The sequence below is a fragment of the Stegodyphus dumicola genome, chromosome 2, assembly GCF_044657685.1.
Source record: "Stegodyphus dumicola isolate Sdum_Otavi_A_Nest chromosome 2, ASM4465768v1".
NCBI lineage: Eukaryota > Metazoa > Arthropoda > Arachnida > Araneae > Eresidae > Stegodyphus > Stegodyphus dumicola.
The window spans coordinates 199,021,827-199,037,735 of NC_140769.1; the positions used below are offsets into that span (position 1 = coordinate 199,021,827).

The following is a 15,909-nucleotide window of genomic DNA, read 5'->3' on the forward strand; positions in this document are numbered from 1 at the left end:
CAGAAATTGATAATCAAATTATTTTTCGAGGGATTAATATTACTTAGAACAAAGTTGACTCTTACGGGGAATTGGGCCGATATGTGCCTGTTACTTCGTGTTTTATATGCACGAAAAGAATGCGCAAACATGAAAGTAATTATTCGATTTTGCTCTGAGAGAAAAAAAAAAAAATAAAGTTGCAACAACTTCAGTCTTTCTATAAAGCTTCCCATGTCTAAAATTCAAGAGTAGCAAACATCCAGGTGCATCTTTAACTTTCTGGATAGATTTTATAAATTATTTTTCGATATTACGATATTACGAGCTTTTTATCATCTTTCTAAAAGCACTGTTATTGACTGATAATTGTATCATTTTCATGTGATTGACTGCATTGTATCTTATCTCTTTTTCCAAAATATTAATTACAAAAGACCAGTTAGTGCCTAAAGCCGATGAGCAATAGTATTTTCTTTCGATCCGATGGCTAAAACTAAAGTTTGAGTGAAGTTGAAAACTCGGCGAAAGGATTAGCTGCGTCATGAATGCCAGCCAGTTTGCCTTAGGAAGTCCTTAGGCCTTTTTACAAGAAGTCTCTCCACCAAACAAATAGCTCTAGTGTGCTTTGCCAAAATCTAATAATTCCCAATCGACTCTAGATTGCAATATCATCCTTCCTTCTTTAAGCAGGTGGTCTACGATCTTCTGCGAAAAATTCTTCAGCCACAGCACTCACTAGCGTCCAAGAGAATAAGGCTGTTGGAAAGTACGAGTAAATTCGATCCGAATTCAGATCCCATGAAAGAAACTGATTGGAGGGGAGGATGCGGGAGACAGTCCGTGTGTGCCATCAATCACATTCGCGCCTCAGACAGCTGACTTTTGTTTTGATTAACCAACATATTTTATTCATGATAGATCGTAGATTATGATTGCGCTTGCAGCCTAAATTTACTCTGTTTCTAATAACATATGTCTTTGGCATAAATGGATACAAATTGTGTGCTAATTAAATTTTCTAATTTCCTGAAATATTTTTTGATTATATGAAAGCATTCACCTCTTTTTATTGGAACTAAATACACGTTTAGAATCTCATTTCTGCTTTATCTTCCTCTAACACAAGCAAATATGCAAATCAATAAGAGCTGTTCGTAAAAGGTGATTTGATGAACATGTCCAGAAAAACAGAATCAAATCGGTACACATAATGTAGATGTTTTTGTGCAGTCTTAAAGGGTCTGTTACTTTAGATAATCATACAACACTAAGTTGTGGCTAATTTATTCAGGTTCAACTTAGATTATACGTTCACAATTATTTTGGCTATAAAAATGTATTTGTATAATTTTAAGAGTTTGTAATAAAGCATATCTCAGATATACTTTTAGTGAGTGTTGCACGAGATTTTAAACATGATAAATAACTATGGTCATTTAAGTGATGCATGTCAGTTTGAACTGCTTAAACTGGTAATGTTCAGCTTTAGCTTTCCTTTCCGATCATAAGTTTCCTGCATTTAGAGAAAAACTAATGCTATATCTTATGTTGAACTAGTTATTCTGCCTTTTAACCTTAAATTAAATGCTTTGCTAAAGTGTTTAACACAGAAATCTCCAATGTTTAGCCCTACATTCTGTTCTTAATACGGTCTTAAACATATTTTCCCGATTGTTAGAGTTCCAATAAATAGCTATTAAAATATAACGTCTAGAAACTTGAAATTAATGAAGAAAATTAACTGCTATGTATCAACATATAACCTTAGTTTTAGGCATTAGATTACAGCAAACGCAAATAATAAATTAACTTATTGATTACAGATTTAGAAATTCAGTTTGCATATATATATATGCTAGTGATTTGCAAGATACCACTACTGCTAAGTGCGATATTTTGCTACGATAGTTTACGGGTTAAAGAGATTGAAAGAATTAAAAAAAAAAAAAAAAATTATCGCCAGCCTCAAAATAACTCGTTAACTGCTCATCATAATGTCGCCAAATACGGTGTGTACTGTATACTAGGATGAAACCAAAAGGGATGTCTAGTCGGATGATAAACTCAATAATATTAATATGGAATAGACAATCATCTTTATTTTACGGCACTTTCTGAAATGTCCAATCTAGCTTTCAGTTCGGTTAAGCTTCCAGTTCTCGTATTTAAACTGCTCCAAGGGCTTGGCTTCAATTGATTGAACAAGCTATGCAACCCTCGCCTCTTGTTTTCAAAAAATGAGGAACTAATTCATTGCGTGAAATTTGCTCCACCCCAAATAATTAACCATATAGACAAGATGAACAAATTTTAATCACTTCTAGAAGAGCAGAAATATTTAACTTTCGAATGGAAAGGAATAGATAAATCGACAAACCAACGAGAGCCTAATAATGCATTTCATTACAGTAGAGCTTTCAATAATGCTAATAACAAAAAGAAAACATGGTTTATAGTATGTCTAAATATGAAATATTTGGCTCTAGTGTAGAATTGGATGCCCCTTCAATTTGCGACAATTTTTTTTTTTTTTTTTTTTTTAAATTTTGGCGATGGAACTTCACTTCTGGTTACCATGATAGTTTTAACTTGTTTTAGCTTCCTGACTTTATTTAAATGAAAATAGATTGATGTGTACATGGACAAATTTATGCAAAATGCGCGATGCCTAGTTTGTGCAATTCTAGGATGTTTTTTAAGTGAAAACAGATCGATGTGTACATGAACACAGAGTTTGTGCAATTCTTTGACTTCTTATTTTGGTTTTGTGTAGCGGCCATCTTGAAATTGTGCTTTCGTGGCCCCGATCTTGGCGTCAAAAAACAAGAGTCACCCAGTTGTAAACTTTTATATTTTATTGCAACGTTCCTGCGACAGCAAATGTTTTCGTTATTAGAAGAAGATCTAATATTTATTTTCTCTTACTGTTAGATACAGCAATTTAAGCTGATTATGAAATGCTATTAATGTTGCTAATTACGAAGCTTCTTACATATTTAAAAATACCACTTAGATTTTGTTTTAGATATACCAGTAATGTAAACCAAGCGAATCAGAAACATAATTTATATATAAACATGGCATCAGAGATATAAGGTGAATCACCATATTCCAAAGATTAGCCCAGATGTATCCACAAAAATGAAAATAGTTGTAACATTCATTAAATATATTACATACATATTTTAAGTTTCAGTTAGAAAGAATTTAAACCTAGTAATTTTTCATCAAACAGAACATCAAACGAAACTAGCAAAATTGGAAAAAGTTCTGATATTGATGCTTCTATTATTTTCCAATACATTAAATACATCATTTAAAAAATGCTAATATTTTACATATGTATGCTGTCGAAAAAATATTGCAATAGAAAATTACTTCGGAATCTGTACATAACCTAGTGATACGAAAAAAAAAAAATTTCGAATTTATGAATAGCTGCAAACTCTTATTATTTAGATTAGATTTTCATCCAAAATAAAACATTAAAATACAGACAAACTATCATTGACATTTATTTCCAGACAGTCCAGGTTTAACTATAATTTAAACGAAAACCGAACATTAAATTAAATGTAAGGTAATACAATATAAGCAAAGAAATGAATTGCATCTTTTCTAATTTTGTTTAAACACTAAAAAACTCAATACAACAGAAAATTTTAAATGAAATCAGCTTGTTGCATGTTAACAAGAATGAAAGAAACATTTTCGAACGTTAACAAAAAGCAAAACTCGCATATTCAAAATGAATGTAAAATCGGCCGTTCGGAACACTATACAACTGCTAAGCCTAAAACACGCATGATGTTTTACTTAAACATCAAGTAAAAAAGTTTTTCTGTTTTTCTGCTTAATGTTCCATGTTTCTTTACACAAGGCAACTTGTTTGCCTTTCTTGAAGTTGGAGATCCATGTAAACGGATAAAAATTTTAATATTAAGTTCCTTTGGAATCGAATTTTAAACAAATGGAAAAAAAAAAAAAAACACGTTAGTTTCAGTATTAAATGGAAGTTTCATAATATTAGTTATTTTGCTTCTTGGCTGTATCGCATAAACACAAAAAATAAATCAGAGTTAAATCTTCCTTTAAATAGTATCAATTAGCCTGCAAGTACAAAATTCCAATAGCCATTACCTTGCATATTTAACCGGATGCGGCGCCAAAGGACAAAGCGGTGAAGTTATGGCTATCTGAATCGCGTTCCATATGTTCCTTGCAGATTTTGCAAGCATCCTGGAGAAACGTGTCAGCTGTTGTCGGTCCACGACAAATTGGTGAATTTTTCAATCCATCTAATTCATAGAGTTTGCTTCCTACATTAACAAATGTTATGAAATGAAGCTTGCTTTCTTCATCTTCACTAGGCGTCTGAGTTTGTCCCTCTTCTGCAGAAGCTCCATGAACAGCAGCGATTTCTTTACAATTCGACAGTAACAGTCCTATTTCTTGGGGATTCTTGCCTTTAGCACCTTCTATAAACTTCCGCAAACATGAATCAGAACCGAGTTTCAGGAATTCTACGTTGTTAGCTATAGCATGAATTAAAGCCACAGTTCCACAAGAATTTGTAATTTGCTGTTTCATAAAGAATACTTCTTCATGCTTTTCCGACTTTTCACACTTCTCCAGCTTTTCACATTGTTCATGATACTTCGCACTTTTAGGAAATAGAAAAAGCACAGCCAAACATGGGCGTGGAATCTTGCTCAAATATTCTTCATCAAAAGAAATAATATCAGATATCTTCCATTGCTCAGGAACACCCACATTTTTCAGAAATTTATTCATTACTTCCGGATTTGACTCCATAGGCAACCATTTTGGAGAAGACATTATAAAACTTTGAATTTAATAATGGAATCCACAGAAATGAGCAATATGTACCGCACAGTGACTAAGTTACTTGTAAAAGAAATATAGCTCTTTATTTCAATCCGTTAGATACTACGCAAGCTAAATGTCAGAGTTTTCATCAAAAATTATAACTCTTCTTTCAAATAAAACAGAACGTTTCTTCACAAGATAGCAATCAAGAACACAGACAAAACCTCGCGCTAATCTCTAACCAAACTAACTAACTTGATTTAATCTAAGTTTGCTTCCGCATTAATATAAGAAACATATCGTTTGGTGTCAAATTGGCGAGATAGTTTTAACTGCCAAAAATTAAAACAATGCTCCAAACAATCGATTTCATTAACTTTCTAACTGAAAAAATAATGTAAATAGCAAAACGTCATGTAATTTAGATAATAGTAATAATGATAAATAATATTAATTCAGGCAAAACAAAATATTAGAATCTGAAAAACCACCACACATTAAATAACATACCCAAATCCCAAGCTGCGTGTTTTAGATGCGCAAACACAGAATTCTATACATTAACCTTTCAATTCGCAAACTTGAATACATTTAGCGAAAAATATGTTTATTTGGCAGAAGTACAAATCGTGCAAAGCGCATTTTCTGATAGCAACAGTATGCAAATTTAAAAATTATACTATAATTCTACTACTAAGTTAGTCGACATAAATGTGGAATGCTTACTCGAAAAACAAGATTTTTAATAATTTACAAGCAAATAGGTAAATAATTTACTTACAATTTGGAAACTTTGATAGTTTTAAAACGAATTTATGATTAAAATTTTTTAATTAAAAAATCTGAAAAATCATCGTTTAAAAACTAAAATTAGCATATCTCCTGCTGTCTATTTATAAAATTAACTATTTACTTGTGAATAAAATTAAATTCAACTTCCAAAAAAATTTGGGCACAGCTTCAGTATAGCCTACCCGAAATTTTAAACAAAAAAATATCGCTAAAAGCGGCGATAAATGATATGATCTGGTAACCCATACTATCCGCCAAACGCAATGTAAACAAGAGGATGGAATTACGGTTACAGCTAATATAGTAGTCAGTTACATTTATTCAATTTCAATACAAATTACCGAGATATCCGTTTACTCAAAGTTTAATGCACGTGCTCTGTATTCTTACTTTTCCAGTATAGATTTCTCTTAAAATTTGTCTCACGCTGCGTTGCAGGGGGAAATAGAACATTTTAAATTAGAATTCTATTAAAATTAGTATTTAAATACACAATCCGTAACACTGTTATTGGCGATTGTTTAACGCTCAGATACCTTGAATACTATTTTGTATATATTTTTTTGGCTACTTTGGAAGAGATATTTTTGCGTTTATTTATTGCTTGTTCTAAAACTGCTGTTAGTGATGTTGTAATTAAGTATCAGGAGATTATAAAGGAAAATTTAAGTTGGCAGTTTTCAAATAAAATTTGGGAACAGATATTTTATGTGTGAATTAACAAAACAGTATGAACTTTTTAGAAGATTTTTGATGGATTGTCGATTATTGAAGGATAACGTTTGTTGTGAGAAATGTAAGACACCATGCTGGTTAGTTAGTCAGAAAATGTCATCGAATGGTAGTACTTGGAGATACAAGAAGTGTAGGGCTGAGAAATCAATTAGGTTAGGATCTTGGTTCGCCTGTAGTAAGCTCAATTTTTCTAGAGACATTTTTTTTTTTCATTTTTTTTTTACAACGCGAATCAGTGGAGTTGCTTATGCGCGAGTTTCTGCAATTCTTCGATTTCTTTTAAGTGAAAGCAGAGTTCTTAGTATATAAGCAATGCAGAGTTTATTCAATGTCTGATTTTTAAGTGAAAAGAGATAGCTATATACATGGACAAAGCCAATGTTGTGCGCGGCGCCTAGTTTGTGCAATTCTCGGATGTTTTTTTAAATGAAAATAGATCGATGTATACATGGGCAGAGCCAATGTAGTGCGCAATGCCGAGGTTGTAGGCGGTGCCTAGTTTGTGCAATTCTCGGATGTTTTTTAAGTGAAAATAGATGGATAGTTAAAAAAGCCATTTTCGTCGAAAATCTGGATGGCAACCATTTTTCAAAACAACGTATTTTATGTGCTTTGGCGCCAAAACAAATTCGCCAGACTATGCTGAAGGTGGGCTATACTGAAGCTGTTCCAAAATTTCAATTTTTTAAAACTCCAGCATTTGCTTCTGCGTCTCTTTAAAGAAAAAAAAAAAAAAAAAAAAAAAAAAAAACTATCAGTTTGAGTACAAAGCAATTCAGCCTCTAATTAGATGGTCTTGGATCATATCTTTACTGCTGGCTTTAGCTATTAGGAGCTTTTACCAGTATATTATCATTATACCATAGGCCAAAAAGTTAAAAATTTAAGAGGTGTATTTAAAAATACACCGCGCCCGAAGGCGAGATCAATAAATGAGAAAACTCATAAAATAAGTTTTGCTAAATTGCACATCATGGCATATCATGGGTGATTATATCAATGGCGGCGAGAGGCGAAATGAAAGTCTAAGCTTCTGGGTGAGTCTAGAAGAGTAGAAACATGTGATCAGCGTCCGGCATTAAGATTGGTCGAGGAGTCAGAGTTCGAAAAATGAAGTTTTTTGTAGTTTTTGGAAATAAATAAAGTTTGAACATAGTAAAAGCAACATCTATCTTTGAATTTAAGAGTCCTATGTCTTTTGAAATACTTGAAAATCATCTAAACTTGCGATATTATCATTAAATGAATAGGAAACTGTAAAAGGTGAAAATGAGGTCATGTGGCTCACTAGGGCTAATGAGTGAGAGTAAGCACTTGGTGTTGACCACGAACTTTGATTTTAAAACACACGATCCGAAATAGTAAAAATAAAAAGTAAAATTCAAAATCTTGGTTAAATAAGTAGTAAAACGAAGAATTCATCCATGAAAAATAAAGTCCTAACTTTGCAAAGTTCATCTTTCTTGAATAGTAACTGAAGAGTAATAATAAAATAAAAATTTTGTACAATATATACACTACCACCACTTAGAATTGTGGTGGATCGTTCGAGGTCTTTTCACTACGTGCTCAATAGTAGGGTCATAGTCTGTAAGCGATTTAATAGCTTTATAGGGAGAATTTTTCATATCTTCAAAGAAGTTGTCATTAGATGGTACTGCGAGGCTTAAGCTTTATAGTTTGGCGAAAAATTAAGTGCTAAAAAGTGTGCTGATGATTATGCTAGTTCATTTGATGTTTTAAATAATTTTATGGATGAACAAGATTTTTACTTCCTTGGTACAAAGAATTGTAATCACGGAAAAATTTCGGGCATCACATTTCAATGAAAATATCCATCTTGAACTCTCTCGAATCTATTTGAATGTTTTTTTTTTTTTTTTTGTTTTTTTTGTGTGTGTGTGTGTGACATCTATATTTACGGACAGAATAAGGGAGTATTTTTTCCAAAACGGATTGTCAAATGGATTCAGAAGAGATATTGTATATCCCTATATGTATAAGGGAGAGATGCCTTCATGAAGGACTTTTTAAGGAAAACTGGCTCGTATACATGTTACACATGGGGAAATCCACGAAAACGCCCATGCAACCAGCCTGTTCACCTAGAATGGGAACTACCAGTGTTCAGCAACTTTACCGCTCGGCCACTGGTTGGATATGTATATTTTATGAAATAAATTTAAATGAAGTGCAGCAAAAATTGTGTATAATTTAACAGGCCGTACAATGATATTGTGATGTCCACATCATATATTTTAAATCTGTTTTCAAGATATTTTTAAACTTTATGAGTTTCAGTAAATGCTACAATATTTTTCTGGATTTTATGTCCGTAGCAGCAAAAACTAGATTTCAAGGAATGTCAGAGATACATTTCATTTGACCGCCATGCCGAGAACTTTTGACTGAATATTATTGTCTGCTGCATACTGTTTTTCTTTTTTTACAATTTTCATGAAAAGTGACCTTTTTTTTTTAATATCTAACTTATAATGAAAGCTCAAATTGAGTACCAAATTACTTCAGGTAGTGTATTTAAACCACTTCCGTTATATTAATTAATATTAGCTCTACTATGACGAGTTCATGATTTTTAAAACAAATATTTTATAACTTGAATAAGATTAGTAATATTTGATACTTTAAATCTTTGGCCAATTAAGAATAGTATATATACTGAATATAATTTATATACATAAGATATAAGCTGATTGTTTTTTAAATCCTTTTCTCATTTTTATCACATTTGCTGATTTTACATTTAAATTTATTTTTAGCGGTTTCGACGGCAAGGATAACAGCTTATATGTGGGGTGAAACCAGCAGTAAATGACATGGGTTTGGACATCCAAGCGTCATCAAAGAAAAAAAGATGTAATAGAATGTCCCGCTTGGTACAGCAAAATTGACGCCAGACAGTGGCTCAGCTCACAAACCAGTACAGTGCAGGTTCAAGTGTAAGTGTTTTGGAACACACAGTTCAGCAGACACCATTGGATATGGGACTGCTCAGCAGACGTCCTACTCGTGTGCCTCTGTTGACCAAACTTTACTGTCAACTACGCCTACAACGGGCCTGGAAACATCGAGACTAACCATGGATAAGTGAAAGACAGTTGCCTGAATTCACAATTTCTTATTCATCACATCGATGGTCGTGTCAGGGTACACCGTCTTCCAGGTGAACAGTTGCACCCCCCAGGTCACACACAGGCTAGTGGCAATATTAAGCTTTGGGGGGGGCTTCTCATGGGCGGCTCTGTGACCATAATTTGTGGTAGAACAGACCGTGAAAGCTACGGACTACCTGAACATAACTGCAGATCAGTCTTTTACTGGAAATGGAATTGTCCAGCAGGACAACGCCCCATGTCACAAGCCTCGAATTGTGTTGGAGTAGTTCAAGGAGCATAAGGATGAATTCCAGTTAATGTCCTAGCCACCTAACTTGCCGGATCTTAAACTGATAGAGCACATTTGGGATGTCATGAAGCGGCAGCTCAAAGCTCAAGCACAACTATGTCGGAATATTCCGACTTTGCGTGACTGCTGGTTAGACATTTGGTATAAGCTGTCTCTAGTCTTCTACCACGAACTTGTGTCATCCATGCCAAGGTTAGTTGCAGCTCAAAGGTTATTGCCAGCACGTTAATGAGTAGGTGGTCATAATGTTTTGGCTCGTAAGTGTAGATCGTGCGCAACTTGTTTAGAATTTAGAGCAGTAATTATTAGATTTGCACTTGAGACTAGATGGGTATGGAAATGATACTTCTTGCATTGCAATAAAATGGTTTGTTTAAAATGTTTTAACCAATTTTATTTCTTCAAAAAAAAAATCTATTTATTGTTTTAAGTAATTTTTGTTTATGTTAAGTATTTATTCTTTTCAGTTTGTTAGTGTTAACTGTAAAAATAGAGGGCTCTAATACAATGTAAAGTAGAGTGTAAAGCTGCTACCTGTGAGAGCTATAATAAAAACCTATGCTGTAAATTTAAAAAATGTAAAATGCTTCTTTTGTGTGCAAAAAAAAAAAAAAAAATGTTGCTACCTTTGAGTCACTGTTAAAAAGTGAAAAAAGTAAAAAATATGTACTGCTACTGTTTGTGAAAATAGATGTAAAAAAGCTAGTAAATAGCAAGTGTTAATTTAACTTACCTAGATCTACATATTTGAATTTCTGAGTTGTACTAGCATCTGCTAAACTATTTGAGCTGAGCAGTTTGTCATTGCTAACTATAAAAATAGAGGGCTCTAATACAATGTAAAGTTTAGTGTAAAGCTGCTACCCGTAAAAGCTATTGTAAAAACCTACGTTGTAAATTTTAAAAATGTCATTTGCTATTGTCAGACTGCACCACAACACACAGGTGTAAGTACCTACCTGAAATCTGCATCATTTACATAAATGTCACAAACTAATGATACTAATAATAGGAATTTGAAGTGATAAAAATTTGCTACTACATGTAAAAAGCTAGGTTACCCATTTCTTCCTCAGAAACGGATATTCATTTCCTGCCAAGGAGACTTAACAAATGCTTTCTTCTTATGTACTTAACTATTCATAAGAGGGGTCCATAAATGTGTTCAGATTCTTTCTAGATTCAAGAGTTTCAGAGTAAATAAAAATGCAGTTTCAAGAGATCCAAAAATCGACCGCTGACCAAACATGGAACACTATTTTCTTACTTAAGAAAGGAGTTATATTTGGCAATTTTTGTTAATTTTTGTTCCTAAGCATCATGAAATATTTTTTTTTTTCCCTCTGCAAATAAGCAAATCTATTTTTAAAGTCTCCAACTGAAATGTGCCAGCGATATAAAAGGGACACATTAAAAGCAAAAATGCAAAATGTATTGGTTATTGAAAATATAAGGAAGAACAATGAAAAATTTAAAACATGAAATGTAGGGACAGCTCGATTTCAGCTGTGAAGTCATAGCATTCTAAACAGAGCTTTCAGTAAAATAGACAGGAATAATAAAATAGTAGAAATCAATCAAAGCTTTTACACGAAGCTGGTCAAATACTGATTAAGAGCACTAGTTCTTTCAGAATTCCACAGGAATGATTTTTTGCAACTTTGACTTTCATGGCCGATGGGTATTACAGTGAAAACAAAAGAAAAGCAGTTTTCACACTTTAACATTCAAGTATGCGTGTTAAAGCGACAGCTTTGATATTTGTATCTCTGTTACCATTTTCAATAATGGAATGAGCTCACAGTACTTTTGTGATTGTCATTAAAGTAATGCAACTTAAAATATTAATGTATTTATTTTTTTTGCAATTCTGGTCTCATCATGTTACTGATGTTTTATTTGTTTTGACACCCTTACATGGATACTGATGCAGTATAAGTTTTCTAAATATTTATTAAACAAGACTAATTTTTAACAAACTGAAATGTTTGACCAACATCAACAGATCAGAACTTCAAATTTCTGTTGATGAATTCTCACATTTCGAGATAATAATGCCCTGCTTTTATGGAATATATTAACTTTTTTTAATGCTATTTGTTGCATATTTAAAGTTACCAGATAACATAATGAGTACATATCATAATAAGTGGGGCTGTGATATCATAACTTTTTAAATAAGTCATTATCCATCCAGTTCACAGCTACACATCACTATTTAGCATTGGTTCATGAAACTTTTATTATGTGGTGCATGCACATTAAGACTGCTTTTTATGGTAGTGCTCTTTGTGACTTTTTTTTGTGTGAATGAAACAAATTGCTGAGCAGGCTTTTAAGAGTTCTTCATTTCAAGCTAACTATATTATTATCTTTAATTCAAGCTATCAGAAAGATACAGTAGTTTTATAGTTCATATACCACCCATTCTTGGCAAATGCTCTATTAATTCTTCTTTAATGCTTGTATCTGAAAAGACTACCCTCATTTTTTAACTTTTTCCTGTACCATACTTAAAAAGAGAAAGAAGTGCAAAAAAAGTTTCAAGTTGAATACACATTTTTTAAACTTTGGTACAATAGCAACTGTGTTACGTCTTTCTCAATCGCACACAAAGGTGATAACAAAAGATCACGCAAAAAGTAGAATTAAACATAAGAAAAGGGAAAATAGCAGTTTGTCTTCTAATATTTCTGCTTATTTTTAAATCCCCAGACATTATTATTGATGACCTTAAATGTGTTGCTAAAGAAGCCATATTAACTTAACATTCTGCTATGTATGAAATTATTTTCAAGACATCAAACTACATCTAAGTTAATTACAAAGTTATACGAACCCAAACTTTTGAATTCTGTACATACTAAAACTGAAGTACATATAAGATATTGTTATTAATTTTTAATGAAGTGCTAGATGCTTTGAAAACTGTCAATTATATAATTATAAAAACAGTTTAAATCATAATACAAAACTTCTTCCTTCAAGTTGCAATCTTTTTAAGTCCATGGGATTCAAATAAAACTCTTACTTTTTGAAAAAGTACCAGAACAAACTTCAAACATTTTATGCCACTATCGTTTGAAAAAGAAAGGTGATATATTACTATGCTGACACCACCAAGAATTTTGGAGCATTAGAAGTGAGAAAAATTTAAATTAATTTGTCTTGTCCTCTTTTAGTGATGGCTATATAACAAATAATTATACTCAGACTGTGGCAGATAAATTACCTGTATTTAATTTATATTAATTACAATATTCAAATATTTTTGTATATATATGGTCAGGACCAACCAATTAAAAGAATTCTGTGAATCTGAAGATATCAAACATGAAATAATTTTATCCCACAACAGTTCAAGAGTTTAAAATTAGCTAGCTATCTATAATACAAGGAGCTTTGCATATACCAGAGTGCCTAAAATCATACTTTCTTCTAAATGATCAATGTCCAAAGATGAAGAGCCCCTTCTGTGTTTATATGGAGATTTACCATTATGTCAAGCACATAGAATGCAGTTCTATAACTCCAACAGAGATATACATGAAATATTCTGAATAGAAAATTAATTCCCCCCTTAAAAGCAACTTTTTTTGTGATTAAATCACTTAATTTTATATATATAAATTATACAAATTTATGAATATTTAATAACCTTTGTAGATGTAATTTTTCATAGATTTTAACTCTATTCATATTGAATTTCTGTTATATGCAAATGAATTTGACTGGCATGATTTCTTATAACTTTTGTTATATGATCGATTCCACCACATGAACAGAATCGAATTTTCTCAAAAGAGGAAGCTGCCACCACTGTGGATGTTAGAAATTAAAATGTAAATAATTCTTTTCACAAACTGAAAATAAAACAGTACTGACAAAGAGCAACCATGCTTATTATGTCAAAATATGCTATAAACTTGGTGAAATGAGTGACCTCAGTGATACTGTGAATGCCTATTTATTGTTAATAATCTAATGATTTTATGATAAAATATGAAACATCTTTCAAAAAATTTTTCTCCATCCCGATATACCTGAAGATTAATATCCAACCTCATTTTTGGCAGTTCAAAGTTCCATCCCTTTTTACCCAATTTTAATTTAACAGCATATTTTTGTTTGTCATTCTGTCTGATATAGTTTCCTGCTGATTTGTATTTCAGCAAAGATGTGTTCATAATGTTTAGAAGCTTGAATATCATTTGTACATATTTTTCATCAGTGTCAGGTGTTTCAAAGGCTTAGATTGGAGCAACTCACACTGCAACAAAACCAATTTACCTTAGAACTGTTAAGTTACTATGTAAAGAATCAAAATTCAAATCCTCACCTTAAGTTCTGCAGTTTAATGGCCATGAAGCAATAAGAACACACTAAAAAAATTCCTCTTGCACATAATTCATACAAATTAGTTCTTTCTTAACCCTTTTGTATTGTCTATTTCAACCAAGCAATTGAGAAAGAGATTTATTTCTGGCCTTGACTTCAGTTAGCTTTCCATATGTTTTCATTTTAAATATTTTCTAACCTTTTCTTAAAATACACCATCAAATTAAATTTACATGAGTTTTAAAGTAGCAGGTTGGCAAGAAAGTACTTTTTTGGGGTGAAATAAAACATTTTTTTTATTCAAAAAATGCCTGTTCATCAATATTAATCTAATAAACCTTTTGCCATTTTCCTGGTAATTTTGCACTCACAGAACTTCTGGTCAACAACAACAACAAAAAAATAACTCAACTAACTGCCACTTGAGGTCATTGTTATTACTGACATTTTTACAAATTTAAAAGTTCAGTAGACTTCAAAATAAATCATAATCCAATGCTGCAAGGTGGGGGCTAAATGGGGGATGCTGCATCACTTTTCAACAAAGCTTCAATAATTTTGTATGTGTTGCTAAAGATGTGCAAGGCCTCACATAACACAATTCCTTTGTGATTTGTCTATTCTTGCCTTTTTTCTGTGATTGCTTCCACCAATTTCATAAGTTGTTGGTAGTAAATATCCAAGTTGATCGTTCGGTTGCTGGAAAGCAGCTCAAAATACATAACACCTTTGTAAACCCTCCAAATTAACATCATCTTTTTTCTGAGGCAATTTAGGTTTCAATATGGTTTTTGCTGATTCATAATACTTGGACCATGATCTTTTTCCAATTAATGTTATTGCAGATGATCCATTTTTCATCACTAGTGATAATTTGTTTAAAAAAAAGGGTCATTTGCATTATATTGGGATATGTGTATCACAAATATTGATTCGCTGTGCTACGTGAATTGCTTTCAATTCATGCAGAACCCAAATATCAAAATCCTTAAAGATTCCAAGGCATCTTAGGTGATTTTCAGTTATTGTGTTTGACACATTTAACCTTTTTGCATCTCTCACATAGCTAATGATTATGATATGGCGATTCGGATTCTATGCTATATGATGATTCGATTCAATTATAGATTTAATTTTTTCATCATCAAAAAAGGTCAAACAGAACGTTGGATATCTTCAACTGAAAAATCTCAAGAACAAATTTTTTTTTAAACCAATTCTGACACATGCAAGCAAGACCATAATCTGTACATATCTCTTGGTAAGCCTCAGCTGTATTCTTGACTTTATGAAAATAAAAATGTAAATTTTTTTTTTTTTTTTCACCCCATGTTAAAACTGACTGCAACCAATCATGGAATTTGTTTCTACAGCAACCTAAAAGTGTCAGCTGCCATATCTCAACTGAAAAAAAAAATATATACCCTTGATAGAAAAATAACAAAACAAACACAATGCTATCTGTTTGTACAAACAAAAATTACTTCCTTTCCGATCCAATATTTTTAACTTCCAGATATTTAAATACTTTACCTGACTGCAAAATTTAATTGCTCTGTATTTTTGAAATTTCTAAGACAGCCTTAATTTGGCACTCTTATTACGATTTCCATCAATTTCTGTATATTTGACTTACAAGTTCAATGTCTCCTTCACTTAAGCTCACTCACTAATAAATTTTTTGAAAAGAAATGCATATAAAAATTAATAATATGCATGCCATTTATAAAGCTGATTGGGATGATACTGTACAGTTTGTGGTTCAAAATTAATACATGAGAAGAATAAATTTGAAATTAACACATG

At 32.0% G+C, this 15,909-nt stretch overlaps 1 protein-coding gene across 1 annotated transcript; it reads right to left on the minus strand.

Annotated features, from left to right (window-relative positions):
- Window positions 1–1,987: 1,987 nt before the first annotated feature.
- Window positions 1,988–5,265, minus strand: LOC118195266 (ubiquitin carboxyl-terminal hydrolase isozyme L3-like). Its single transcript, XM_035366532.2, has one exon. It carries the CDS (start codon window positions 4,819–4,821, stop codon window positions 4,132–4,134), a length of 690 nt encoding a protein of 229 aa, XP_035222423.1. The 5' UTR covers window positions 4,822–5,265; the 3' UTR covers window positions 1,988–4,131.
- Between the last annotated feature and the right edge of the window lie 10,644 nt (window positions 5,266–15,909).